Raw genomic sequence first — 27,923 nt, forward strand, 5'->3', positions numbered from 1 at the left:
GCCATGATAGCTCTATAGTGGAGTGTAAGAGAGGCTACAGGAACAAGCGAATGGAGGCACATGGAATGGTAGAAGTGGTGGTTGGAGGTGGGGGTGTGTGAGTAACAAAGCCTGAAATGAAGAGAGACATAAAAGAATAGGAGCACAAGGAGGTCAGGCCCATCACAGGCTTTAGTGTTGCCTTCAAAGATGCCTGAGACAGGTGGCAGCTCCAGACAATCTCACAGTGCAGAGCAGCATCCTCTCAGGAGGAGATAAGGGATTCCTCCATGCAGGCACCTTCCTCCTCCTCTCCTTCACTCACCTCCCTCCACCCCTCCCTACTATCTTAGGGTTCTCTCAGACGCTTTGATGTTGCTCCTCCTTGGCGGCGGCGCCGCCAGCATGATCGCGCCGCTGCGGGCCACAGGGGCGGACTTTTGGGAGCCGACTCCAGCTCTCGGCCCAAGCGGCGCCCGGGCCGACACTTTCAGGTCTCATTAAAGTGCTCCGGCGGTGGTTAATCCTCTTGAAGGTTTACATGGGCCCCAGTTTGTCTCTGTGCCCAGGCTGCGGGGAAGCCCAGAGCGCCACCTGCGTGACAAAGACTCCAAAATCACTGTGACACAAGTTCCTCTTCACTTTCTCTCTTCCCTCTCCATTTTGCCTCTTCTCTCCCTTGATAGCACCTCAGCCCAGTACTCCATCTTTGAGGATTATTTTGGGGTGGAAGCGGTTGACAGGGGTGCAGTAAATGGATTACAACTTTGTCCTTGTTTTGGGATGCTGCAAGCAAGGGAAAGCGAGAGACGGGCTTTGAACACGGCACTCCAAAAAAAAAGAGGAAGGCTTTAAGAGAGAGGATGGTGTTTTAGAAAGGATAAGGTGTCAAAAATGTGAGCCAGCAAAGACAGGAAATGGCATTTTTCCGCATGTTATTGCACTCAGAAGACCTAATTGTTCCAAAGGTCTGGACCCCCACTTTTGGCCTGAGGCCTGCAGACAGAAGCAGGCAGTCATTTGTGAGACTGGCTGTGACTTTGGGCTTTGTCTTTGAGCGCAATAACGACCAGAGACCTCCAGAGGCCTGCACAGACGTTCCCTATTATCTGAACCCGCTTATGTCTACAACCAGTCTCTGTTGAACATCTCATCCACCGTGTTCTTTTTGTTACTAAACAAGGCCCGTTTTAAGGAGAATTGCACTTTTTGGGGAATTTTGCCCATCATTCACAAGAACACATATGTTTTTCTTTTTTTTATGCATTCTAACTTGTAAATAAATGCTAAAAACATCCAAAAACCTCTATCAACATTTTATATACCGTATTTTTCGGAGTATAAGTCGCTCCTGAGTATAAGTCGCACCAGCCGAAAATGCATAATAAAGAAGAAAAAAAAACATATATAAGTCGCACTGGAGTATAAGTCACATTTTTTGGGGAAATGTATTTGATAAAACCCAACACCAAGAATAGACATTTGAAAGGCAATTTAAAATAAATAAAGAATAGTGAACAACAGGCTGAATAAGTGTACGTTATATGACGCATAAATAACCAACTGAGAAGGTGCCTGGTATGTTAACGTAACATAATATGGTAAGAGTCATTCAAATAACTATAACATATAGAACATGCTATACGTTTACCAAACAATCTGTCACTCCTAATCGCTAAATCCCATGAAATCTTATACGTCTAGTCTCTTACGTGAATTAGCTAAATAATATTATTTGATATTTTACGGTAATGTGTTAATAATTTCACATATAAGTCGCACCCCCGGCCAAACTATGAAAAAAACTGCGACTAATAGTCCGAAAAATACGGTACACATTTTATGTAATGTAATAACAGGCACATTCATAATAACATGTAAAATTTACATATTTTGCTCATTTTAAGCATACAGTGACGCATTCATTTCACAGATGCAACACGACATTCGCTATTTCATTTAAGTACAACAACTACTACCATTAATCATGGCAGACATCACTAGAGACAGCAAGGACGACTTTGGGATGAATGACGATCCAGAACCTGATTTTGAGCCTGAATATAAGGAGGATGAGCTACAAGTTTTAGAAGCTGAGTGTTAAACAGTTCTAGCAAGTAGCACTATTTCTAAGTGCTAAATAAGAAATACAAACTACGAACATTAAAAAAAAAAAGTCGCTTACTGTACAATGTATGCTGGGATGCTAACTGATTGGATGTTCTTATCTTCCCGTTTACATGAATTATCATCCTCAAGCATGTTAAAAAAACAAACATATAATTAAATAAGGTGGGCGCAAACGAGCGTTTTTTCCATGTCTTTCTCGCCTTCTACTATCCGAGTGAGAGGCATCATTTCTAATCTAGAATTACGTTTTATCAACTCAGAGGCGATGCAGCAGCTTGGCTCAGTATGTCAATAGCTGCATAAGCTAGTTACAGCTCTGTGATCACGGTGCCGCTAAAAGTAGTTCCTCAGCATTAGCGCGTATAATAACAATATTGCTAATACTTGGTTAATATACAGAGCCCGAGATGTAAATGGAGTATTGTTGGCGGTTTTTGGATGTTTTTTAGAGGGCTTTGTGGACGCAATAGATTACTCCCGTGAGCGGCATTGTTATCCTCCTCGTACATGCCGTATATTACAAATTAGAATGCATAAAAATAGAAAACATATACACTATATTGCCAAAAGTATTTGGCCACCCATCCAAATGATGAGAATCAGGTGTCCTAATCACCTGGCCCGGCCACAGGTGTATAAAATCAAGCACTTAGGCTATGAGACTGTTTCTACAAACATTTGTGAAAGAATGGGCCGCTCTCAGGAGCTCAGTGATTTCCAGCGTGGAACTGTCATAGGATGCCACCTGTGCAACAAATCCAGTCGTGAAATTTCCTCGCTCCTAAATATTCCAAAGTCAACTGTCGGCTTTATTAGAAGAAAATGGAAGAGTTTGGGAACAACAGCAACTCAGCTACGAAGTGGTAGGCCAGGTAAACTGACAGAGAGGGGTCAGCGGATGCTGAAGCGCATAGTGCAAAGAGATCTCCGACTTTCTGCACAGTCAGTTGCTACAGAGCTCCAAACTTCCCGTGACCTTCAAATTAGCCCAAGTACAGTACGCAGAGAGCTTCATGGAATGGGTTTCCATGGCCGAGCAGCTGCATCTAAGCCATACATCACCAAGTCCAATGCAAAGCGTCGGATGCAGTGGTGTAAAGCACGTCGCCACTGGACTCTAGAGCAGTGGAGATGCGTTCTCTGGAGTGATTGATCACGCTTTTCCATCTGGGAATCTGATGGACGAATCTGGGTTTGGAGGTTTGCCAGGAGAACGGTACATTTCGGACTGCATTGTGCCGAGTGTGACATTTGATGGAGGAGGAATTACGGTGTGGGGTTGTTTTTCAGGAGTTGGGCTTGGCCCCTTAGTTCCAGTGAAAGGAACTTTGAATGCTCCAGAATACCAAAACATTTTGGACAATTCCATGCTCCTAACCTTGTGGGAACAGTTTGGAGCGGGACCCTTCCTCTTCCAACATGACTGTGCACCAGTGCACAAAGCAAGGTCCATAAAGACATGGATGACAGAGTCTGGTGTGGATGAACTTGACTGGCCTGCACAGAGTCCTGACCTGAATCCGATAGAACACCTTTGGGATGAATTACAATGGTGACTGAGAGCCAGGCCTTCTCGACCAACATCAGTGTGTGACCTCACCAATGCGCTTTTGGAAGGATGGTCGAAAATTCCTATTAACGAACTCCGCAACCTTGTGGACAGCCTTTCCAGAAGAGTTGAAGCTGTAATAGCTGCAAAAGGTGGACCGACATCATATTGAACCCTATGGGTTAGGAATGGGATGGCACTTCAAGTTCATATGTGAGTCAAGGCAGGTGGCCAAATACTTTTGACAATATAGTGTATGTTCTTGTCTTACGGAAGGGTTGTGAATTATATGAAAACGTGTTGGTCTCCTTTAATTAAACATTGACATACAGTACATGGGCACATTTTGTTTGTCAACAAAATAAGAGGTCATTTCTATAAAAAAAAAAAGTTTTGCGAAATTGTTAACTTTCTCATTTCCAATAAGTAGCGTGAAAGAACAAAAGTGACATAACTACTGTCGAGTTTAGTTACACAGCAGATGAAAGTGTAAAATATGTGAAAAGAGTTGGACTTTTACAGATCCGCAAGACAAATGAATCAGACAGAGGCTGAAGTAAAATAGATGGGTCTGGTTGAGGTTTAAATCAGCTGCCTTGTGTTGGAGACATATCAGCGTTTGGAGGGGGATGATCTGAGAGAGATAAAGATGGGGGAAGAGGAGCGAGGTGTAGTGCTGCGTTTCAGCTAATAAAGTGCCGTGTAAATCTCCCCTCAGTTTGGGAGGAGGGGAGGTTTTTGGGTGGAGAGGCCAGCACGCAGCGCTTTGTTCGCCTCCCCTCCCAGCTTATCCCAATCTGGAGAAATTCAGCAAATGTAGGAGATAGATTGTCGCGCAGCAGAGGCCTGGTGAAATAACCCTCACTCCCTGATCCACAGTGGGATAGAGGAGGAGGGAGGGAAAGTGGGCTGCTGCCTGAGTTGGATGGTGCTGTGCATGCCGACTTCCTCTCCAGCAGGACAAGGGTCCTTGGGCTGGACTTTGTGAAAGTCAGCTTCCTGTCTCTTATGCAGTGGACTCTCACAACCTGAACACAATTAATTCCACGGGGATCAAAGTAAAATTCCCTGCAATATTTGACAATTCATATGAGTCCGGTTGTACTTTATACACTCTGAAAAGCACTCTGCTGCTGCCAGCCGCACAAACCTGATATTAACTCCAACTGTTTACCTCCAAACTTAATCATAGCTCTGTTTTAACTCAGCGGATTTGGGGCCTCTCCAAAGGTTGTGATTTGATCTATTTTTAACTGTTTTTTTTGAGTGGACTATGGGATCACCGTTTTACATTGCAACATTTTTTTTTTTTCAAACAATGTCAATGAGGAGAGGCAAATTTTAAGGAGTTGTAGGAACCCGCCTGTGGAAGTTTCTCAACTTGTGAAACACATTAGCTGTTGTGAATAACTGCATGCACTTGGACAAGGTTGCACTATCATGACACATCTCAAGTATGGTGTTATGCAGGTTTCTTATGTGGTTCCTCCAATGTGGCTCTTGTGTAGAGCAACTTTATTTCTGGTGCAGTTCTAATGTATTTTTATTTAGCTATGGCAAAGTTTTATTGTAGTCATAGGATAGTTATGTCATAGGGCAGGTTTATTGCATTTCAAATGTAGCAGTTCTAGTTCCGGTTTAGTTTTTGTCTATTTATTTTGTATATTAAATCAAGCATAGTTTCAGTGTACTAGTAGTTTAATTCTAATACAGTTGTAGTATAGTTACTTTATATTGTAGTGCAGTTTTTTTGCTCTCTTCATTGCAATATTTGGATTTCGGTGGTAGATTTAGATATTATATCGGACTATATATTGTAGGTCTATTTCTAGCTTAGTTCTGGTCAGGAGCGTTCTACCATTAGTCAGTCACAGGGCAGTTGCTTGGGGCCCTGAGACTTTCAGTGGCTCCAAAAAGTCTTGTAAAATCAATTGATACCATTGTCTTCTATTTAAAACAATTCCCTACTGAGGCCCTCAAATGACTACCGTATTTTTCGGACTTCAAAGCGCACTAAAAATCCTTTCATTTTCTCAAAAATCAACAGTGCGCCTTATAACTCGGTGCGCTTAATGTACAAATTAATTCAGGTTGTGCTTACTGACCTCGAAGCAATTAAATTTTGTACATGGTGTAATGATAAGTGTGACCGGTATATGGCAGTCACACATAAGAGATACGTGTGCACTGCAAGATGATGTTAGCAGCAAGCCCAAAACTTTGATCATATTTCATTGAGAATATGGAACATTACACACGGTTTTCAAAAATCTTTTCCAAATGTTTTAGTACGACTTGGGTAAGCTACGAAGCCGCATTACGGCTACAGTAGTCAGGCGTACTGTGCTTCAACATACGGGTATTATTAAGGTGTGCGTATAAGGACCCAAAAATGGCAACAAATTAGGAGACATCAACTGGTGTTTTGTTTCGCAATATTATGCAAAACCAACTTTTCTTACCTATCGGTTCCTGCTGATGTGTATTTGGAATCTGCAGTCCCGGAAATTTGCGCGCACCCGTCATTGTTGTCCGCGCTGACACCGTAGTCAATTAGCTCCTTTTTCTCTATCCTCTTTTGTGGGGCATTCATCCTCTGCTGTTACCATTTCTATTATAAGGTAGCATACAGTTTTAAAGGGGAACATTATCACAAATTCATAAGGGTTAACACCATTAAAAATCAGTTCCCAGTGGCTTATTTTATTTTTCGAAGTTTTTTTCAAAAGTTTACCCATCACGCAATATCCCTAAAAAAAGCTTCAAAGTGCCTGATATTAACCATCGTTACATACACCCGTCCATTTTCCTGTGACGTCACACAGTGATGCCGATACAAACAAACATGGCGGATAGAACAGCAAGGTATAGCGACATTAGCTCGGATTCAGACTCGGATTTCAGCGGCTTAAGCGATTCAACAGATTACGCATGTATTGAAACGGATGGTTGTAGTGTGGAGGCAGGTAGCGAAAACGAAATTGAAGAAGAAACTGAAGCTATTGAGCCATATGGGTTTGAACCGTATGCAAGCTAAACCGACGAAAACGACACGACAGCCAGCGACACGGGAGAAAGCGAGGACGAATTCAGCGATCGCCTTCTAACCAACGATTGGTATGTGTTTGTTTGGCATTAAAGGAAACTAACAACTATGAACTAGGTTTACAGCATATGAAATACATTTGGCAACAACATGCACTTTGAGAGTGCAGACAGCCCAGTTTTCATCAATTAATATATTCTGTAGACATACCCTCATCCGCTCTCTTTTCCTGGGGGTCTGGTGGCAGATTTCTTTGACTTTATCGTTGGAAATGCATCTGCTTTGAGTGTTGCAGGATATCCACACATTCTTGCCATCTCTGTTGTAGCATAGCTTTCGTCTGTAAAGTGTGCGGAACAAACGTCCAATTTCTTGCCACTTTCGCATCTTTGGGCCACTGGTGTAACTTGAATCCGTCCCTGTTCGTGTTGTTACACCCTACGACAACACACCGACGAGGCATGATGTCTCCAAGGTACGGAAAACAGTCGAAAAAACTGAAAATAACAGAGCTGATTTGACTCGGTGTTTGTAATGTGTTTGAGAAAATGGCTCCGAGAGCGAATAATAGAAAGGCGTTTAATTCGCCAAAATACACCCATTTAGAGTTCGGAAATCGGTTAAAAAAATATATGGTCTTTTTTCTGCAACATCAAGGTATATATTGACGCTTACATAGGTCTGGTGATAATGTTCCCCTTATACCTGTCAGTAGTTCGCTATGGATGCGCTAAAAACTACTGGTATAGTGGGTTTACATAATTCACCCACAGAACTTTAGTTATTTTTAGAGAATTCCGGTCAGACGAATTTTCACGGGACACATTTCTGGTGTTGTTGTTGCACTACTGGTGATTCACGGATGATGAGATACTGCTCCGTTGTTAGTTCAAGCAAAGTCCGAATGTCATTAAAACAGTTAGCTCCATCTTTTGACACCCCTTTCTTCGACTCCTGTGCTTGCACGCTACACCGGTACAACAAAGATGACGGGGAGAAGACGCTGTCGAAGTGGAGCCACGTAAATAAGACCCGCCCACAAAACGACGCATCCTTAAGAAACAGTCAAAAAGTGGCCTGAAGATGGTCTATAATACATAATCAATGCATTATTTTGACCAGAGAAACACTATGACATGTTATGTAGACCACAAGGAAGTGTTTTAAATGTAGAATTTTTTTTATAATATGACCCCTTTAATGCTCCTTATAATACATTATGACCCCTTTAATGCTCCAGTGCGCCTTTTGTATGAAAATAGACATTAACAGACCTGCTCATCTGCAATGCGCCTTATAATCCGGTGCACCCTATGGTCTGAAAAATACGGTGAATAGGCCCCCTGGTTATGGTATAGTTCTTCAAGTAGGTAGTTCTTTATGTGTTTACTTTTTAGATGAGTTGAAATGCAGTTTTGGTGTAGTTCCAGTTAAGTCCTGGTATAGTTATTTTCTATATCAAGCATCATTCCAGTGTACTCGTATTTGAGTTCTCATGCAGTTCTCGTGCCTGTTCTGTAGATTAGCATGCTTTAGCGGTGAGCTCAGCAGACGGCGGTGAGGTGGCACAATAAAATGTGTCTTCATATGTTCCACATTAGCGAGTGCATGGCAGACTTCTGGAAGCCCTGCGCTCACTCCGCTTTAGTTGCTTATGACAATATGTCAGGGGCTCTTTGTGCTCTCGCAGCCGAGCGTCGTTGTTTAGGGAACCGTCCCGCATGGTGGGGCTGCGGGCGACGCTCCGTTTGAGCAGTGTCGCTGAACCCTTACCAGATGGGCGGAGGAGGAGGAGTAGACGATAAACTCTCGGTGCTGAGTTGACAACAAAAGACGAGAAAGGGAAATTGTTTATGAAACCTGACAGGGATTTACAAGCGGAAGCCAACATTCTCAGTGGATCTCCTCTGTGGGAACTTTCCTGAGAAAAAAGGAGATTATCCAATAAGAATTTTGCAAATGATGTGCTTTAGGCTTCATCCCCCCTGACTTTTTTTTTCTTTTGACAGCATTCAAGTGTCCAACAAAGGACAAGGCAATTACGATCTGCCTTTTAATGAAAGAGGAACTTATATTTTGGTGTGTTTGCGCTGGCGGAAAATTAATGAGCCCCGTCAAAGTTTGCCTCTAATTGCCTTTTCATTAAGTCCCACTTGTAATCATGTCTTAATGACTTCCACGAAAAAAAGAACAAAAGCAAAAAATGAACAGTGCTGCTCCACATTGTGACATCAGGGTCATTATGGAGGTTTGGGGAAAAAGATTGGGATGATGACGAAAAGTCCTGATCAAAAGCTAAACCCCACTTTCGGCTTTTGAGTTGGCAGCGATGGTGGTACAACCAGCCATGTGTGTGTGTGTGTGTGTGTACGTGTGTATGTGCCCCCCCTTCGCCTCCGCCTCTTTTAGCTGTGTTAGCGGCCTCAAGCGCCCTCCTTGAATATCCAGAAGAGCGGCGGCAATTTAGCCCGGGAGTAAACATCGAGGAGTCCCCACAGGAAACACTGGAGATGGATTGCAGGATGGAGCCTTCTCCTCCCGCTCCTCCCCTTCATGTTCCCGCCAGTGTGTACATTCCCCCCAGTGACACATGGCTGTTTGCCTCGCTAATGGAGGGCCGCCATGGCGTAAAAGAGGTGGCGAGCTCTATTTAGACAGTGCTCGGGTAAAGTAAACTCGGGAGCTGGATTCAAATAAACCACATGGGCCACAGAAGGAGGAGGGAGGCAGTGCGCTCACTAAGGAGCATTCTGGGTAACGCAGAGCAATATTAAGTGTACATGCAGCCATCCTCTCATTAAGTGCAGGTGAGTGATGAGGTAAATGAACCTGAAAGGTGCTCCTCTTTTTCTGCATAAAGCCACACTTGTTGAGCCGTCGGCCACCTGCCATCACGTCGCACGATGCTAGATGTTTTTTTTTTCTTTTTTCAAAAAGCACATTAAAGCATCAGAGACTGGCTGCATGAAGGTATGCAGATGTTGACACATGCTTTGCCTCAGGCTGCTGAACCGCAACTTGGCAGAAGTCTCACATTAAAGTAACACATGCAGTGTGTGTGTGTGTGTGTAAGAAAATGAAGAGTGTTTTTTTTTGTCGCTGAGGTTGAATGTCATCATTTGTTGTTACTTTCTGTGCAAGTTTGAACTCCCAACACAACCATCAACCACATTGTTGTAGCTTGTTCAACACACACACACACACACACACACACACACACACACACACACACACACACACACACACACACACACACACACACACACACACACACACACACACACACACACACACACACACACACACACACACACACACACACACACACACACACACACACTCTTTCAACTCTGTGGTGTGTGTAGTGCAATTAAAAGTTACGGTGTACATTTCTACATTAGACATAAAAGTGCCTCTTTTTGCAGCATTTAATTTTCTTTTTATTGTTTTTTTAAACAACTTATCAATGTGAGTATTCCAGCAAAGTTTATTAAATGTATTTTTTAATATTTTTAAAGTTGTGTAATATGAGTTTTCTTACCAATATCTTATATGCTGATACCTACATTTACAATTCAAAGGTGGAACTGGGAAATATTTCCAGAGTTTTTGCAGCGCGGGGCATCAGTAAGTAAAGTTTACGTGACCACACAAACCAAACATTATTCATTAATTTGGACAACGTCCATGTAAAGGTTGTCCCAATACAAATATTTTGGAAGCAGTACCGGGGCCAAAATGTATTTCAATACTTTTCGATACATTTCTAAAAAATGGAGACCACGAAAATGGCATTATTGGCTTTATTTTATCATAAAACCTTATGATACATTAAACACGTTTCTTATTGCGATCAAATAACAATTTGGGCTTTAAATAAGATAGTGAACATTCTAGAAAACTTCACTTTTCGTAGTAGGTAAGCAAACGGCTTACAAAGGCTCATAATTTGACTGCTGACGTATGCAGTAACATATTGCGTCCTTTCTAATGGTATTATTTTGTCAAAATTATGAGGGACAAGCAGTACAAAATGGATTAGTCATTTACTTGTTCATTTACTGTTAATATCTGCTTACTTATTGTTTTAACATGTTTTATCTACACTACTGTTAAAATGTAAGAAACACTTACTCTTCTGAATACATATGTTTTGGCTGATACCACAAATTTGGGTATCGATCCGATACCGAGTAGTTTCAGAGTCATACATTGGTTATATTTGAAGTCATCATGTGTCCAGGGACTTATTTCCTGAGTTTATGAACATAATTAACATTTTAAAAAAGCATAAAAGAGTTTGTGATGATAAAAAAATCGACTAGATACGGCTCCTGTACTTGATATTGTTACGATGGATATCTGTGGAGACCCACCCTTTTGTTTACATTCACCCCGAGCTTGCTGTTCATGGTGACTGAGCTATTGTGTCCTTCTACGGTGTGTAGTGAAGCATGTTTAGCTATTCCTCATCCTGCAAGAATGATACTTGTAAGAAACTTAATTTATTTGTTGCAATCGAGGCGACGATTATTGATTTAGAAGTAGCTAAAACACTATGGAGATACGTTAGCCGCTAAATAGCTATGAGCCAGCTGTGTTTTTAAGCACCTCTTGCAAAAGAGCGCTTTAGTATTTATAGCTCCACCCCGTTAGGTTCAAAGCCAAAATACGTCCATTCTCCATTTTCTGTTTTTACACTGTTTCTGCTTGCAAGTGCTGTGTGTGCGTGTTTTGACGTACACGCACCGCGGCGCACATCATGTCGGTGGAAAAAAAAAGGTCCCGTTATTTTTTAATAGGAGTACTGTTTGTAATTCATTACTACCGCGGTACTTTATTAGTACCGGTATAGCGTACAACCCTAATCCATGTAGTACTTTTTTCCAATACCATTACTGGCAGGAAAAACAACACCAACATGATCTGATATCTAATTTTTATGGCAATTTTCCATCCCTAATAATATTTAAAGTAATAAGTTGTGCTTCAATTTAGCTCAATTTCCCATAGCTTCTTTAAAGGAAATTGTTCAAAACGATAATCCAGCAGCACCTCTACTGGTTGCAGAAGTAGTGCACTTTATTTGGTTTTTGGACAAATTACATATCGTGTTTCTTCGATTATTACTGGGGCTAGGTTCTAGACCACCAGACCCCAAGGTAAGTACATTTCCGCAAAGTGGGGACAATATTAATTTTATGAATTTTATGAATATGATAGGCATTTTAAAGCCCTCCACAAACTCCACAAAGCTGTCACACAAACTTATAAGCCCTTCCTAAACTCTTAAAACAGTTCATACACTCTAAATCCTAAGCCATTTTAACATGGAAACTTAAACGAGTACCGTATTTTTCGGAATATAAGTCGCACCGGAGTATAAGTCGCACCTGCCGAAAATGCATAATAAAGAAGGAAAGAAACATATATATAAGTCGCACTGGAGCCCGGCCAAACTATGAAAAAAACTGTGACTTATAGTCCAAAAAATACGGTACTTAAATCTTAATGTACTCAATGGTACTTTAAAATCTGGGAAGTGAAATGCAAAGTGGCAAGGGAACATAAATAAATAAATAGGTACATCAAATAATCCACTAACTATTATTGTTCTCTTATTTGCAGCTGCACCGCAGTTCTTCCCGACCTTTCACCCTCCAGTGCCAATCGACGACAGGCATGCCCAGGGTCGTTATATCTACGAGCCTTCGCCGGTACCCCCTCTTCATGTGTAAGTTTACACACACACACACACACACACACACACACACACACACACACACATGCACACACTAGTGAGAACATGCCAACGACAAGCCCGTTAATGGCGATAGGAATCGAGCTTGCTTCCGCCAGCTCGAAATGCCGCGCATCCGCCTTCCGGGTGCCTCTCTCGCTGCCTTGCGGGATCAAAGGCCACTGCCGAGTACACGCGCAACACGATCCGCATGTCAAAGACACGCAAATGAACATGTGTCAGGGAGCAGGGCCCGGGAGCATATGATCCTCATAAGAGCGGCTCATCAAGTGCGACTGCTGAAACACACACACACACACACACACACACACACACACACACACACACACACACACACACACACACACACACACACACACACACACACACACACACCCAGTCATGGAACCACACACTATCAAACATACAGTAAATCCAGGTAAATATGTGGTGACAGCGCTTATAAGAACATGCTGGAGTAATTCTTGAAACGCGCTTTGAAAATACTTGATTTAACAAGTACGATTTGACACTGCATGTTAATGACCAATATAAAATACAGATATAAATACAGTTAGTAAGAGTCTTGGTTTGCAAGTAGTCCAAAACAATACATACACAGAACTAAAAAAACACACAACGTAACGCAAAGTCGATTGTTTTTCCTTGCACTATATTAACTTATTTTCATATTTTGACCTGCAATGTGTTGGGTTGAGTGTATTTATGAACAAAGTAGCTCCGCTTTCCTAAATTGTTTTGTATGGGGTCCTGATGTAATATAATTAGAATATTTTAATTTTCCATTGTTTTCTTTTTAAATCATCAAAAAATTCAGTTTACATTCCTTTATGTTTTAATGATTAAAATGTTATCCCCGCCTGCTAAAGAGCTACTTTGCTCAACTTAAGCTATCACTAAACATCATTTTTATGCCATTATACCCTCTTTTAAAAAGTAAACATTTTGAGTTTGTATGTATATATATATATATATATATATATATATATATATATATATATATATATATATATATATATATATATATATACACACACACACATATATATATATATATATATATATATATATATATATATATATATATATATATGTGTGTGTGTGTGTATATATATATATATATATATATATATATATATATATATATATCCATCCATTTTCTACCGCTTGTCCCTTTTGGGGTCTCGGGGGGTGCTGGAGCCTATCTCAGTTGCATTCGGGCGGAAGGCGGTGTACACCCTGGACAAGTCGCCACCTCATCGCAGGGCCAACACAGATAGACAGACAACATTCACACTCACATTCACACACTAGGGCCAATTTAGTGTTGCCAATCAACCTATCCCCAGGTGCATGTCTTTGGATATTCATATATATATATATATATATATATATATATATATATATATATATATATATATATAGTACAGTCCAAAAGTTTGGACACACTTTATCATTCAATGCGTTTTCTTTATTTTCATGACTATTTACATTGTAGATTGTCACTGAAGGCATCAAAACTATGAATGAACACATGAGGAGTTATGTACTTAACAAAAAAAGATGAAAAAAATTAAAACATGTTTTATATTCTAGTTTCTTCAAAATAGTAGTAGTAGTAGAAGTAGTCACCTGAAAGGGTTTTCACGTCAAAGGTGTCATAGTTTTGATGCCTTCAGTGACAATCTACAATGAGAAGGTGTGTCCAAACTTTTGGCCTGAAAAGTGTGTGTGTATATATATATATATATATAAGTCTTCTAAAATTGTGCAATAAGAAACGAAGGTTTAATGTATCATCAGATTTTATGTTGAAACGAAGCCAATGTTGACATTTTTTGTGGTCCCCTTTTATTTTGAAAAGTATCAATATAAATTGATACTCCCACCTCCAAAGACATGCACCTGGGGATAAGTTGATTGGCAACACTAAATTGGCCCTAGTGTGTGAATGTGAGTGTGAAAGTTGTCTGTCTATCTGTGTTGGCCCTGCGATGAGGTGGCGACTTGTCCAGGGTGTACCCTGCCTTCCGCCCGATTGTAGCTGAGATAGGCTCCAGCGCCCCCTGCGACCCCAAAAGGGAATAAGCGGTAGAAAATGGATGGATATATATATATATATATATATATATATATATATATATATATATATATATTTATGTGTTTTTTTTGTGTGGGTGTCCAAAATGTGTCCCAGGGGTCATTTTTAAGCCACAGCTTGTTTTTTTGCCCTTGACATATTATAAAGATTAAGTAAATGCATTTTAAATGATACGTTGTTATATGCTACACTAACTGACTCTGTCACCTTTACTACAAAGCTAAAATGTTTTGTTGAGATAGCTTAGCATATATTGACTTACGGTACATTGGATTGTTTTTAGCATCAATAATGTACAAAATGTATCGAAGTGGCATCTTTCACATTTGCTGTATGGGACATGGTGTGTTATATGTCAGTTATGTAAAAGTTGATATCCCAAAAGTGTTTCTTACAAAAGGTATGTTGGTCAATATATTTCCTCACACGTTTAATCACACACACTTCCCCGGCGTCATTTGTATTCCCCGTGTCCGCACACCTCGTCGTCCTTGCTGCGTTTGTTGGGACACGAAGGAAGCGATCAGCGCGTGACGAGGACAAATTGGACGGGGCAGCTACTTGGGCCGCATTATGTTTGATATTCCTCATCATTATCAGCTCCCCTCCTCTTACCTCTCTTCGTCGGGAGTCATATCTCTCCCTCGCTGATGTGCCACTGAGCATAATGAATTTTTTATGCACCCTCCTCCACCTCCAGCCCATCCCACCTCTCAAGCCCTCGTCTCCTGCTCGGCGGCGGCGGCGTGAAGCAGGAGGGAGAGCGGCAAGGAAATAGAAAAAAACGCGGCGTGATTGATGCCCCATGTCACCGCAAACAAAATGGCAAATATAATTCAGCATTTAGCTTATGCGGAGATAATGGGGCGAACGTGCGCCGGCTAACATGGGCTGGAACAAACAGGCTGGCTTGTTATCCGTCAGCAGCGCTTGGAAGGGAAGGATGTATGGGGATGGTTAGAAGCGAGCAGGGGGACTTGAATGGGATTGAATTAAGGAGGAGAGAAGTTCTCAGGTAAAGATTTAATACCTCACTCATTATTGTAAGGCAGCGGTTTCCAAACTTTTCCTGAAGAATTGAAGGATGTGCACTGCAGATGATGCTAGGCTAAATGATCTTAGCTAACCAATTAATTTTATCTTTAGAAAGTGAGTGAACCAAAAAAAATAAAAAACTGAAAATGGCCCCGGCTCTGCACTTTGGAGAACTCTGTTGTTAGACTTCATGCCCTACAAACACTTTGGAGAAGGAAGCCACAGTCTTGTGCTCTTGACATGCGTCCTTCACAAAGGCACTTGATATTTTCTAGCGTTACACACCAATCTTCCAATGAAAAGACAGATGTTTCATGTCAAGGGCCTAATCTTCCACATAACACATGCTAAATATTAGGGCTGTGAATCTTTGGGCACTGCACGATTCAATCCGATTTCTGGGGGTAGCGATTTGATTCAGAATTGGTTCAAAATAAATACTTTTCGGGTGCCAGTGCTGTGATTAACTACATCCATCCATCCATTTTCTACCGCTTGTCCCTTTTGGGGTCGCGGAGGGTGCTGGAGCCTATCTCAGCTGCATTCGGGCGGAAGGCGGGGTACACCCTGGACAAGTCGCCACCTCATCACAGGGCCAACACAGACAGACAGACAACATTCACACACTAGGGCCAATTTTAGTGTTGCCAATCAACCTATCCCCAGGTGCATGTTTTTGGCGGTGGGAGGAAGCTGGAGTACCCGGAGGGAACCCACGGAGTCACGGGGAGAACATGCAAACTCTACACAGAAAGATCCCGAGCCCGGGATTGAACCCAGGACTACTCAGGACCTTCGTATTGTGAGGCACATGCACTAACCCCTGTTCCACCGTGCTGTATATTACTCCATGAAATAGATAAACAGCTCTGAAAAAAAACCCGATTTTGTTTGATAACATTTTACCCAAACATTAATAAAGTCAAATACAAATAAGGCAACAGGAGAAATATCCCACACTTCTCTTGTCTAAAGTAAATATTTACAGCCGATATGGGCATTAGGGATGATGTTTGATAAGAAATTATCGAGTTCGAGCCTATTATCGAATCCTCTTATCGAACCGATTCCTTATCGATTCTCTTATCGAGTCCAGATAGGTTGTTGTATATGGAAAAAAACACACAATATTTGGTTTAACAAAAGCTCACTTTTATTATATAAGAAAAAAATAAAATCTAATAAATAAATAAATATTGACTGTTACCCCCCTAAAAAAAAAAAATAAAAAATAAAAATATTGACTGTTATTACACCAAAGTATATTAAGTGGGATTTTTCAGAAAAACAAATAAATACAGTAACACAAAAACAACCTGTCTCTGTGATCACTATATCAATCAATCAATCAATGTTTATTTATATAGCCCTAAATCGACATCTTCGGTACAAAGCCCACATAAGGGCAAGGAAAAACTCACCCCAGTGGGACGTCGATGTGAATGACTATGAGAAACCTTGGAGAGGACCGTATATGTGGGTAACCCCCCCCCCTCTAGGGGAAATAGGTGTATAAATAATAATATAGTGTTAAATAAAATCAGTCTCTTGGGCACAAAACTGAAAATAATACAGCTCTCCAAAAAGTGCACTTCTGCTGCTATTTGACATAACTGTTTGTTATGATGCTTTGACATTTTTGCACTTTATTTCTTTATTGAAAGAAAATTCTATGAAGAGAAAAGTTGTTTGCAAATGTGGTTACAATGCTAAAAAATGAAAAGTTAAAGCTAAAAAAAGAAATACACTTTATTGAGTTAACATTATTTCTTTATAGGGGGAAAGATGTGATATGAGCTAGGGAAAATAACAACTACACTACCCAGCATGCAACGGGAGTGACGAGCATGCGCGGTAGCCCCGAAAAGTGTTGTTGCATGTCGTCACCCGGCAGTAAACGTCAAGAACTCAGCCAACACGCCTCGTCTACATTATTTATAATTAGACAGACAACCTGCCCTTTGTCACCGATTCTGTTCATAACTTTTATGGACAGAATTTCTAGGCGCAGTCATGGCGTTGAGGGGATCTTGTTTGGTGGCTGCAGGATTAGGTCTCTGCTTTTTGCAGATGATGTGGTCCTGATGGCTTCATCTGTCCAGGATCTTCAGCTCTCACTGGATCGGTTCGCAGCTGAGTGTGAAGCGACTGGGATGAGAATCAGCACCTCCAAGTCCTAGTCCATGGTTCTCGCCCGGAAAAGGGTGGAGTGCCATCTCCGGGTTGGGGAGGAGATCTTGCCCCAAGTGGAGGAGTTCAAGTACCTCGGAGTCTTGTTCACGAGTGAGGGAAGAGTGGATCGTGAGATCGACAGGCGGATCGGTGCGGCGTCTTCAGTAATGCGGACGCTGTATCGATCCGTTGTGGTGAAGAAGGAGCTGAGCCGGAAGGCAAAGCTCTCAATTTACCGGTCGATCTACGTTCCCATCCTCACCTATGGTCATGAGCTTTGGGTTATGACCGAAAGGACAAGATCACGGGTACAAGCGGCCGAAATGAGTTTCCTCCGCCGGGTGGCGGGGCTCTCCCTTAGAGATAGGGTGAGAAGCTCTGCCATCCGGGAGGAGCTCAAAGTAAAGCCGCTGCTCCTCCACATCGAGAGGAGCCAGATGAGGTGGTTCGGGCATCTGGTCAGGATGCCACCCGAACGCCTCCCTAGGGAGGTGTTTAGGGCACGTCCGACCGGTAGGAGGCCGCGGGGAAGACCCAGGACACGTTGGGAAGACTATGTCTCCTGGCTGACCTGGGAACACCTCGGGGTCCCACAGGAAGAGCTGGACGAAGTGGCTGGGGAGAGCGAAGTCTGGGCTTCCCTGCTTAGGCTGCTGCCCCCACGACCCGACCTCGGATAAGCGGAAGAAGATGGATGGATGGATGGATAGACAGACAACACATATACAGTGTGATTTTGCTTTGTTTACAAGGAAAGAAAAACAAAAGTTAAAAAAGGGAGATATATGTTGTATACATATGTATGTGCTGCGGTTGCTTTAAGAACGTTGCGACAGCTGCCGTAAAGGAGGTGCGTTGCTAGCCTGGTTGCTATGTTTCCGGTTGGTCGTAAAAGTGTTCGTCATGTGTTTGTACCCTGCTCAAATCTCTCAGTAAAGTTATTCATTGGATTATACCTTTTGTTTTGAACTTTATTACACCTTGGAGCGCTTTTTCCGATCCATTGTTTTCCTGCTTTCCCTATCTGCGCCTAATGACTGAGCTAAGTGACGTCATTTCTTGTGATGTCCCACGGAGCAATTCTGATCGGGACGGGATTCGAATAAAGAACCAACTCTTTTTCTTTACTATAGTGGTCTCGATGATGGGTACCGGTTCTCAAAAAGGGATTCGAGTCCGAGGACTCGGTTCTTTTCTTATCGAACAACCGGGAAAACCGGTTTCGAGTATCATCCCTAATGGGCATTTACATCAACAATATGATTTGCCTGAGTGGCTGGACAGGACAGAAAAAAAAACCCAGGAAAAAAAAACTAAAACATTTTTTAAAATCGATCTTTTATTTTTTTGAATCGATTAAGAATCGTTACAAATAAGAATCGCAATTCATTCAAAAATGAATGAATTCAAATATGTATAATTGATCACCAGTGCAAAAGTGGTCATACCGCCCTATTCAATTGAGGATTTCAGCGTATACAGACTGTCACCATGGAGACACTCATTTCCCTCCACATTTATGGCATCATATTATCCAACCTGTGGCGTTTCCTCATGTTGTTGACCTGCGGCACACAAATATAACATGTACCACCTTTTTTGGGCTATACTGAAGCACGATATAGAAAACAGAACCTACTCTTAGCACCCTGAAGGTGCGCTTTGGGAAGCGCTGTGGTTTTGTGATGGTGCGTCTGGAACGATTCAGTTGCAAGAAAATGCGTATTGCAAGACTTTTTTTTTCATATAGGACATATATTACAATAACATATGCCCTATATAAAAAAAATCAACCCCTTACGCCATCCAGCAGATGTTAAATTATAAAATGATATTGCTGAATGGACGATATCTTTAATATTTTTTATTTCTGATACATCTAATATGTTTACACATACACAGTCGGCACATTTTCTCTCTCAAACATATGTCCTCCTTTCTCACAGCCATGCGTTTGCACACACATGTCCAACATGCTAAATATGGACGCTAAACAGCAGCCGCTGAACAGTTTCAGTCTTGATAAATCACATTGTGAGTGCTTAATGATTATATTTCCATCTTCTCCTTTTCCTACTGTTGTTCTGATAATGATCATACTTGTGCACATATGCACTTGTTTTACTGCACGCATACCACATTTTTCGAAGTATAAGTCGCTCCGGAGTATAAGTCGCACCGGCCGAAAATGCATAATAAAGAAGGAAAAAAAGTCGCACTGGAGTATAAGTCGCATTTTTTGGGGAAATGTATTTGATAAAACCCAGCACCAAGTATAGACATTTGAAAGGCAATTTAAAATAAATAAAGAATAGTGAGTAACAGGCTGGATAGGTATACGGTATATGAGGCATAAATAACCAACTGAGAACGTGCCTGGTATGTTAACGTAACATATTATGGTAAGAGTCATTCAAATAACTATAACATATAGAACATGCTATACGTTTACCAAACAATCTGTCACTCCTAATCGCTAAATCCGATGAAATCTTATACGTCTAGTCTCTTACGTGAATGAGCTAAATAATATTATTTGATATTTTACGGTAATGTGTTAATAATTTCACACATAAGTCGCTCCTGAGTATAATTCGCACCCCCGGCCAAACTATGAAAAAAACTGCGACTTATAGTCCGAAAAATACGGTACATCTGGTAGATCAGGCCCCTAATATGTTAATTTGCTATTTAGAGGTTGCCCAAAGTTTTTGCTTCCAAGAGCCAAAGTCAAAATATGCCAGTACCAAACACAACGATTTTAAGCGTGAAACACAAATAGCCTATGTATATTTGATAAAATTCCCACCCTTTGGCGGACCAAACAAAGCAACTCAAAAATGGCCCGCTAGCCCCAATTTGCGTACTCCTGGACTAGAGCCTTTAGTTTGTATGCTTCCAACTTTGTGGGAACCGTTTGGGAAAGGCCCTTTTCTGCTGTCAGTGTGAAAAGTACGACTTTGGCATCCAACACCTTTGGGATGACCCAGAATGTGGACGGTGATCCAGTAGGCCATCAATCAGTGACCTCTGACTGTACCACTGGACAAAACCACTCACAGTCGCGCCTGGAAATATCCCCTAGAAGACTGGAAGAGGACCATGTCGTAGACTCGACCACATGATGCCAAATCAGGCACTTCCTGGTGCGACTTTGATGCATTTGAGAGAAATTAAGGTCTAAGAAGGGGGTCAGCAACCCGCGGCCCCAGTGGCTCCCTGGAGCATTTTTAAAAAAAGAATTGAAAATGGAAAAAGAAAGATATAAAGATATTTAAAGAAAATATATTTTTTTGTTTTAGTATGTTTTTTGTAAGAGGACAAACATGACACAAACCTTCCCAATTGTTAGAAAGCCCACTGTTTAATATGTTTGTGTGTATGCTTCACTGATGAGAGTATTTGGTGAACATCGTTTTGTCCTACTAATTTCGGTGGTCATTAAAGTCACCATAGTGTGGACTGTGACGCAACAGTTTGTTTACATGTACAATCTTCTACTCCTTGTCTCATTTTGTCCACCAAAAGTTTCATGCTGTGCGTGAATGCACAGAGGTGCGCTTTGTTGATGTTATTGACTTGTTGGCGTGCTAATCAGGCATATTTGGTCACTGCATGACTGCAACCTAATCAATGCTAACATGCTATTTAGGCTAGCTGTATGTACATATTGTATCATTATGCCTCATTTGTAGGTATATTTGAGCTCATTTAATATCCTTTACTTTTATCCTCTTTGTATATAATTTAGTTTTGCATGTCTCATGTCACATTTCAGATAGTTGTTTATGTGCCATGTTGTTACAGACCACAGCAAACATTACCTAGCTGGCCAAAGATTGTAATAAATCTATTAAAATAAGACAGCCTGCTGTTTCCTTTAACGTGGACACACACATCTATACCTTTAGCCATTAAAAGCCAGTAATTTCCAGGAGTTATCTCACCTTTTGAGTAGCCTCTGATTTACTAATGGTTTCTAATGTTGTAAAAATGTTTCGAATAAATATTAAATTTCAAAATTTCTGTCAACAAAGATTTGCTTCAGCCTGCGACACATAGTCAATTTGATAGTAGGTTATTATAGCTAATATAGACACTTACGTCATGTGTTGCCTTCATTATAACACTTATATACGGCTTTTCATTTTTTGCGGCTCCAGACAGATTAGTTTTTTGTATTTCTGGTCCAATATGGCTCTTTCAACGTTTTGGGTTGCCGACCCCTGGTCTAAGAAGTGCAGCATCCCAAGATGCATCCCGCAACATAGCATGGCGGCTTATAGAGAAATATGAAATTGTTTTCAACAAGTTCCCCTCGGTGAGAAGTATTCATCGTTATTAGTCTCTCAGAGATGTGGCTAAGTACACAGGGACTATTATTGCGGTACTTCCCCATGCAGCCTCTCATTATGTGCTGTAATTACACTTGGGCCGGACCCTGCGGCGCTTCCATCAATCCAACTCTCTTTCCCTACGCTGCGCACGCCACGCCAGGCGTCCACGGCCGCCACAAAACACCGCCCGCTTGTTTCCTCCATCCGCCATCCACACGCAGGGACTGGATCATATCCTATTACTGTGACGGGCCTAATTGAAACATGTTTATTTATGGCCGCTGCTTTGGGACGAGGCGCGGCCGTTAGCGCGGCGGCTAACGGGCCCCAGCGATATGAGGCGGCGGAATTGAATTAAAAGCTCATAAAATGAAATATGCTCCGTATTAGCTGTTTGACACTTAATTTGCCTTCAAATGAGCAAAGGAAATCACAAATTAACTGTCCTTTGTTTTTCAACACTCCATTCCTTACCTCTCCTCCCTCTATTAGGCAAGGGGGAGCGCAATTACAGACAGACGCTAATCGTTTACTTTATGAATTTCTGAGGGGGAAGGTACCAATACGTCTTTTAATATGAAAGCTGAAGGGTTGGACGGGGGTTGGAATCCTTGTGGGTTGACTATTTTGAACCATAGCACTATTTTCCATGATCCAAGACCCATGTTTTTATACCATAAAAATCTTGCGAAATGTCACAAAAAGTAAACTGAGTAATGATTGGGTCAATCATGTACCATCTGCCATCTAGTGGATAATGGTTTTACCTTTCACGATAAGTCTTTGCCATAGATAAATAAACAAATGGACATTATTTGTATTAAATAATTAATCGTTTTCCGGCCAATTAAGTGTAATTTGATATAATGATATTTCACACACACTAATGTGCCGCGACACAGTGGTTGGGAATCACTGCCCGAGACAGTTGGACTTAACAAGATGAGTTTTATTCAACAAACAACAACCTGCTGCTTCCGCCCTGCTTCCTGCTAAAATAAACATGTTAATAGCCGAAGCGGCCCGGCCCCATCCACGGGGGTTCTGGTGCCGCCTGCCTCCACCATTGTGCCCGGGGGCCAAGAGCCAAGGGTGCTCCTTTTCATTCCCCGACCTCGGAAGACACACCAAACCAACACAGCTTCACGGCCGTCACCTAGCAACCGCTCACAACAATTGCAACTATTTACAAAGAGTCAATGATGAGCATCAGTGCCCAGTAAGGGGGGATTGGAGGGGAGACCCCGGGCCTTTGCTGTGTGGAAGGGGACAACAAAACCTTCTTATTGACTCAGCAGCACCCTTTTGACCCAGTGTGGCTTTAGGAGATGATTACTCAGAATGAGTCAATGAATGAGTTTGTAAAGCAAATATATTGTGTGGATTGTTACCATTGTAGTAAAGGACATTTACAGCACTGTCATTTCTAAGCTAAAGCTAAAACTACCACATATTGCGCTTTAAGGAGGCGCTGAAATAACGTTAACCTCTACATTTCACTTTTAAGTTTAATTCTGACAACTTTCACGAACAATGTCCGTTGCTGCGTTGTGTGTGTTTGTTTGTGCGTGCAGTGTTTTGTTATTTACATAAACTGTTGTCAGTGCGCCCAATCTGCGCATAGAGGAGCGGCGTGGTGCTTAGCATAAAGACCACATCCTTATCTCGACTATCCCCCTCTTCCAGATGGGACGAGGCCTCAGCATGCACACACACACACACACACACACACACACACACACACACACACACACACACACACACACACACACACACACACACACACACACACACACACACACACACACAACACTTGCATGCATGGTGGAAAACAATAGGAGAACAGACGCTTCTTGTATAGCGTTTATTGAGGAGAGAAAAACTGTTTGCTTGCATGTGTGCATATGTACTCAAGGCCTTGCAATTCTCAAGTCTTTAATGCAATTAATACAATACAATTAATTTTTTTGTGTTATCAGCAACTTACATCTGACTATTAGAAAAAAAATTGTACATTAATTAGAAAAATTGTAAAGTCTCAAGAATAGAAAATATGAAGAGAAAAGGTTGCAAATGAAAGTTTCTGTTTCTGTTAATTTCGAACATGTATAGAATGTCAGCATGTTACATCACATATTACACATTTTCATTTCTCATTACAACATGTCCAAAAAGTAGTAGGAAGAAGCAAAAAGTTATATTACAAAAATAAAATTTATTAGGATAATTTATTTGATTAATATGTATTTTTTAAAGACCTTATGTAAGTATGGGCATTGTTCACATTTGAACCGATACAGTACCAATTCGTAGTACCTGAGAATTGATACCGGCACTCAATGTTACCAATTTTCGGTACTTTTGTGTGTGTTTATAAATATTAATATTTCAATAATAAAGTCTATTTTTGTATTTTAATACTTGGTGATCATGATAACTGCTGTCCAGTTGTTATACCTTGTTGTATTACACATTTCTAAGTCTTTTCATATACAACATTAAGTTGCAATTATAGTCGCAAATCCAAGACGTTAGATGGCAGTAGTGTATAGTTTATGGTGTTAGTGAGTCAGTTCAGTCTTGGCTAAATCTAGTCTTTTGTTGCGCCCTAAAAAGTGTTAATAGTGCAAGTCTTGTTCTTATTAGGCACCAGCTGTTTGAATGTAACATGCATCCTAGTTGTTGTTTTCATTAACACATTTGGAGCTCTCCATGTAAATTCGCTAATGCTAATCAGTAGCATGTATTAGCAAAGCCAATGTATATTAGCATCGAGCTTGTGCATTTTTGGAAAAGTGGAAACTTATGTTTTTTTTAAAATTCAAATGTCTTTGTTGGCTTTGAAAATTGCAACTTTACTTAGAGGTAGTTCACTCTCAGTGCTGTTGGCGTGCAAAGTCGGCAACCGGGCGTGACGTCACGTGCAACCCAGTTACCATATTATGGCAACGTTGGATTTTATGTGAATCGGTGCACGGTAGGACCGGCGGGATTCGGTCGGTGCCCAAAAAAAAGTACAAGATTTGGTACTCATCCCTCCATCCATCCATTTTCTACCGCTTATTCCCTTTGGGGTCGCGGGGGGCGCTGGAGCCTATCTCAGCTACAATCGGGCGGAAGGCGGGGTACACCCTGGACAAGTCGCCACCTCATCGCAGGGCCAACACAGATAGACAGACAACATTCACACTCACATCCACACACTAGGGCCAATTTAGTGTTGCCAATCAACTTATCCCCAGGTGCATGTCTTTGGAAGTGGGAGGAAGCCGGAGTACCCGGAGGGAACCCACGCAGTCACGGGGAGAACATGCAAACTCCACTAATCTTGTGAAAATAAAGTTGTAAATGTTTCTGTAGAGAAAACATTGGCTAATTCTAAATGATAAATTATCACTGTTACCATTCATGTACTATATTATATTCTAATTCATTAAATATATATTTTTTGTAATATTACACCATTTTTTCTTAAAATTACATGTGTTTTCAAGTAATATTGTGGTTTTTGGGGGACTTTCTTCGTTTTCTGGTGGTGTTATAATTTGTTTTGCTTGAATATGAGTACATTATATATTCTTCTTACATCCAGTCAAGGTTTTAGTAAAATAGATGTAGTTTTTAGACAACATAACTTAGTCCCATGTGCAAGGTCAAAACTTGTCAGAATATAAGAAATGAACATTGTGGTGCTTTGAGTCTGGCCTGTTTTCAAAAAAAGCATGTATAGAACAAGCCGCGATTAATAACAATAATAATGGTATTCCCATTTGAATAGGGTCTAGACTGAGACAGATCGCCGAGGCGAGTCATCAATTACCGCAAGAATTAATGATTACTTCCTAATCACGTCTGATCATCTCTGTCCAGATAGGGGCGCTGTCACGGAAAACGCCTTCTGGAAAGCAGCGCCCACTTCTTCATCTTCCTCCCCGACGTGTTCAGAGTGACTTCCCAGGTCACCTCTCGACTCCAGCCCCTCCCTGGCTCCTCCCTGGTTGTACTTTTAATACGTCCTGCATAGTGCGGTGGTGCAGGGGGGGGGGACAGGCGGTCATGCAGTAGCTCTCTTCATGATTAATGGTGTTTATTCTTGACAGAAGGCTCCCTTTATTTATCTGCATTGCAGCTTCACTGATACTATCAGTCACCTGAATGAAAAATATTCAGTCATACCAATTTTGCAGTATAATTGAGTAGAGTCACTTCCTTTCAGTTTACTCTCTACACCCCCCTTCCACCGCCTCCTCCTCCTTCCCCCATGCTCGCGCCGCTCTCCAAGCTCTATCTGGCAGCCTTATCATCGCCACAGTAATTTTTGCGCCGCGTTTGTTTGATATGGAGAGGCTGGCTTTAGCCGCATTTGACATAAAGCCTCTTCAATTTTCACCGGAGGAAGGGCGAGAGTATGAAAAAAAAAAAAAAAGAGAGAAAGTTATGCAGCAGTGTGTGGAAATGCAGGATTTAGAGAGAAAGGAGATAAATGCCTATAAGCAGAAATATGGGGCAGATTGAAGCTGCAATATATCTTTTTTTTTTTGTTCATATGCTCATTCTCGCACCTTAAATGGGCTCGTCTGTGCACCCTGGCGTGATATTTTAAGGCACCTGCATATTTGGAGATGGATGGAGTGTTTTTTTATGGTGTACAGCTGTGTGAAGGCAGATCCTGTTGCACGCTAAATGCATTAGCAGCAATAGCTTGGCATTTATTGTGTTCCTAATCTGCAAACACTTCTCGACATAATATCCCATTCTTTGTCGTTTCTGCAGGTGTAATTGTAGTAGGGGGGCGAGGGAGAAAAGGAAAAGGCGTCTGGGGGGGTACATTCATCTCTCATATGAGTTTGTATCACATTAGCGGATTTCCTTACAGAAGTCATTTGCCCCCCACATCCCCTCATCTCTTGATGTTTGAGGTCTCAATTTGTAGCTCTCCCATGGACCACAATGAAGAAGCACGTCTGAGGGGACGAGATAACACGCAGATGTCTGTATGTGTGTGTGTGTGTGTGTGTGTGTGCATGTGTGTGTGTGCGTGCGCTCACCTTACTCTGCCTTTTTCATAACCAGTTCGCAATAACTGTATAGGAATCAAGGCTTTCTCAAATGTTTTTAAAGTGCCAGTCCTCAGACGTGAGTGCACACAAATATGGACTTCGCATTAGTCTCCTCTGCAGAGGCCTCCAGACCCGACTAGCCCGCACTGGGGGCCAGTAACTGTAAGCAAGGAGGGAAGGCAGAGGAATGGCATCATAAATCCTCTCTCTTTTTTCCATCTACCAAATGTATGTGCCAAACCCGCGAATGCAACATTTTTGAAAAGTTTTGTTGTCAAGAAATTTTTTTTTTTAATGCAAACTATCGCCTATTTTTAATGTTTGTCTTGTCAATGGCAGGGAATTTCACTCCTTTTACACCAGTGAAAATGAATTAATAGCATAAAGAAATCTCTGTTATCTCTGTAGCTTTATCTGGCATATAGAAGCCTTTTAGTCTTTCTTCCTCTCTCTTTTTGTGCACGGGTATTATTACTTTCATTCATTTATTTATTTAACATCCATCCATCCATCCATTTTCTACCGCTTATTCCCTTTTGGGGTCGCGGGGGGCGCTGGAGCCTATCTCAGCTACAACCGGGCGGAAGGCGGGGTACACCCTGGACAAGTCGCCACCTCATCGCAGGGCCAACACAGATAGACAGACAACATTCACACTCACATCCACACACTAGGGCCAATTTAGTGTTGCCAATCAACCTATCCCCAGGTGCATGTTTATTTAACATAAATAACTTTTTTCTAAACGGTAAT

The 27,923-nt window shown here is 41.5% G+C and overlaps 1 protein-coding gene across 1 annotated transcript in view; it reads left to right on the forward strand.

Moving 5' to 3' along the window:
* Nucleotides 1-27,923, forward strand: part of gli3 (GLI family zinc finger 3) — a 164,203-nt gene that overhangs the window by 69,490 nt on the left and 66,790 nt on the right. Inside the window, exon 4 of the mRNA XM_061965256.1 lies at nt 12,333-12,438. Within this exon, the coding sequence (XP_061821240.1) occupies nt 12,333-12,438 (106 nt within the window). The remainder of the gene's footprint in view (nt 1-12,332; nt 12,439-27,923) is intronic.

This window comes from Nerophis lumbriciformis, linkage group LG07, assembly GCF_033978685.3.
Source record: "Nerophis lumbriciformis linkage group LG07, RoL_Nlum_v2.1, whole genome shotgun sequence".
NCBI lineage: Eukaryota > Metazoa > Chordata > Actinopteri > Syngnathiformes > Syngnathidae > Nerophis > Nerophis lumbriciformis.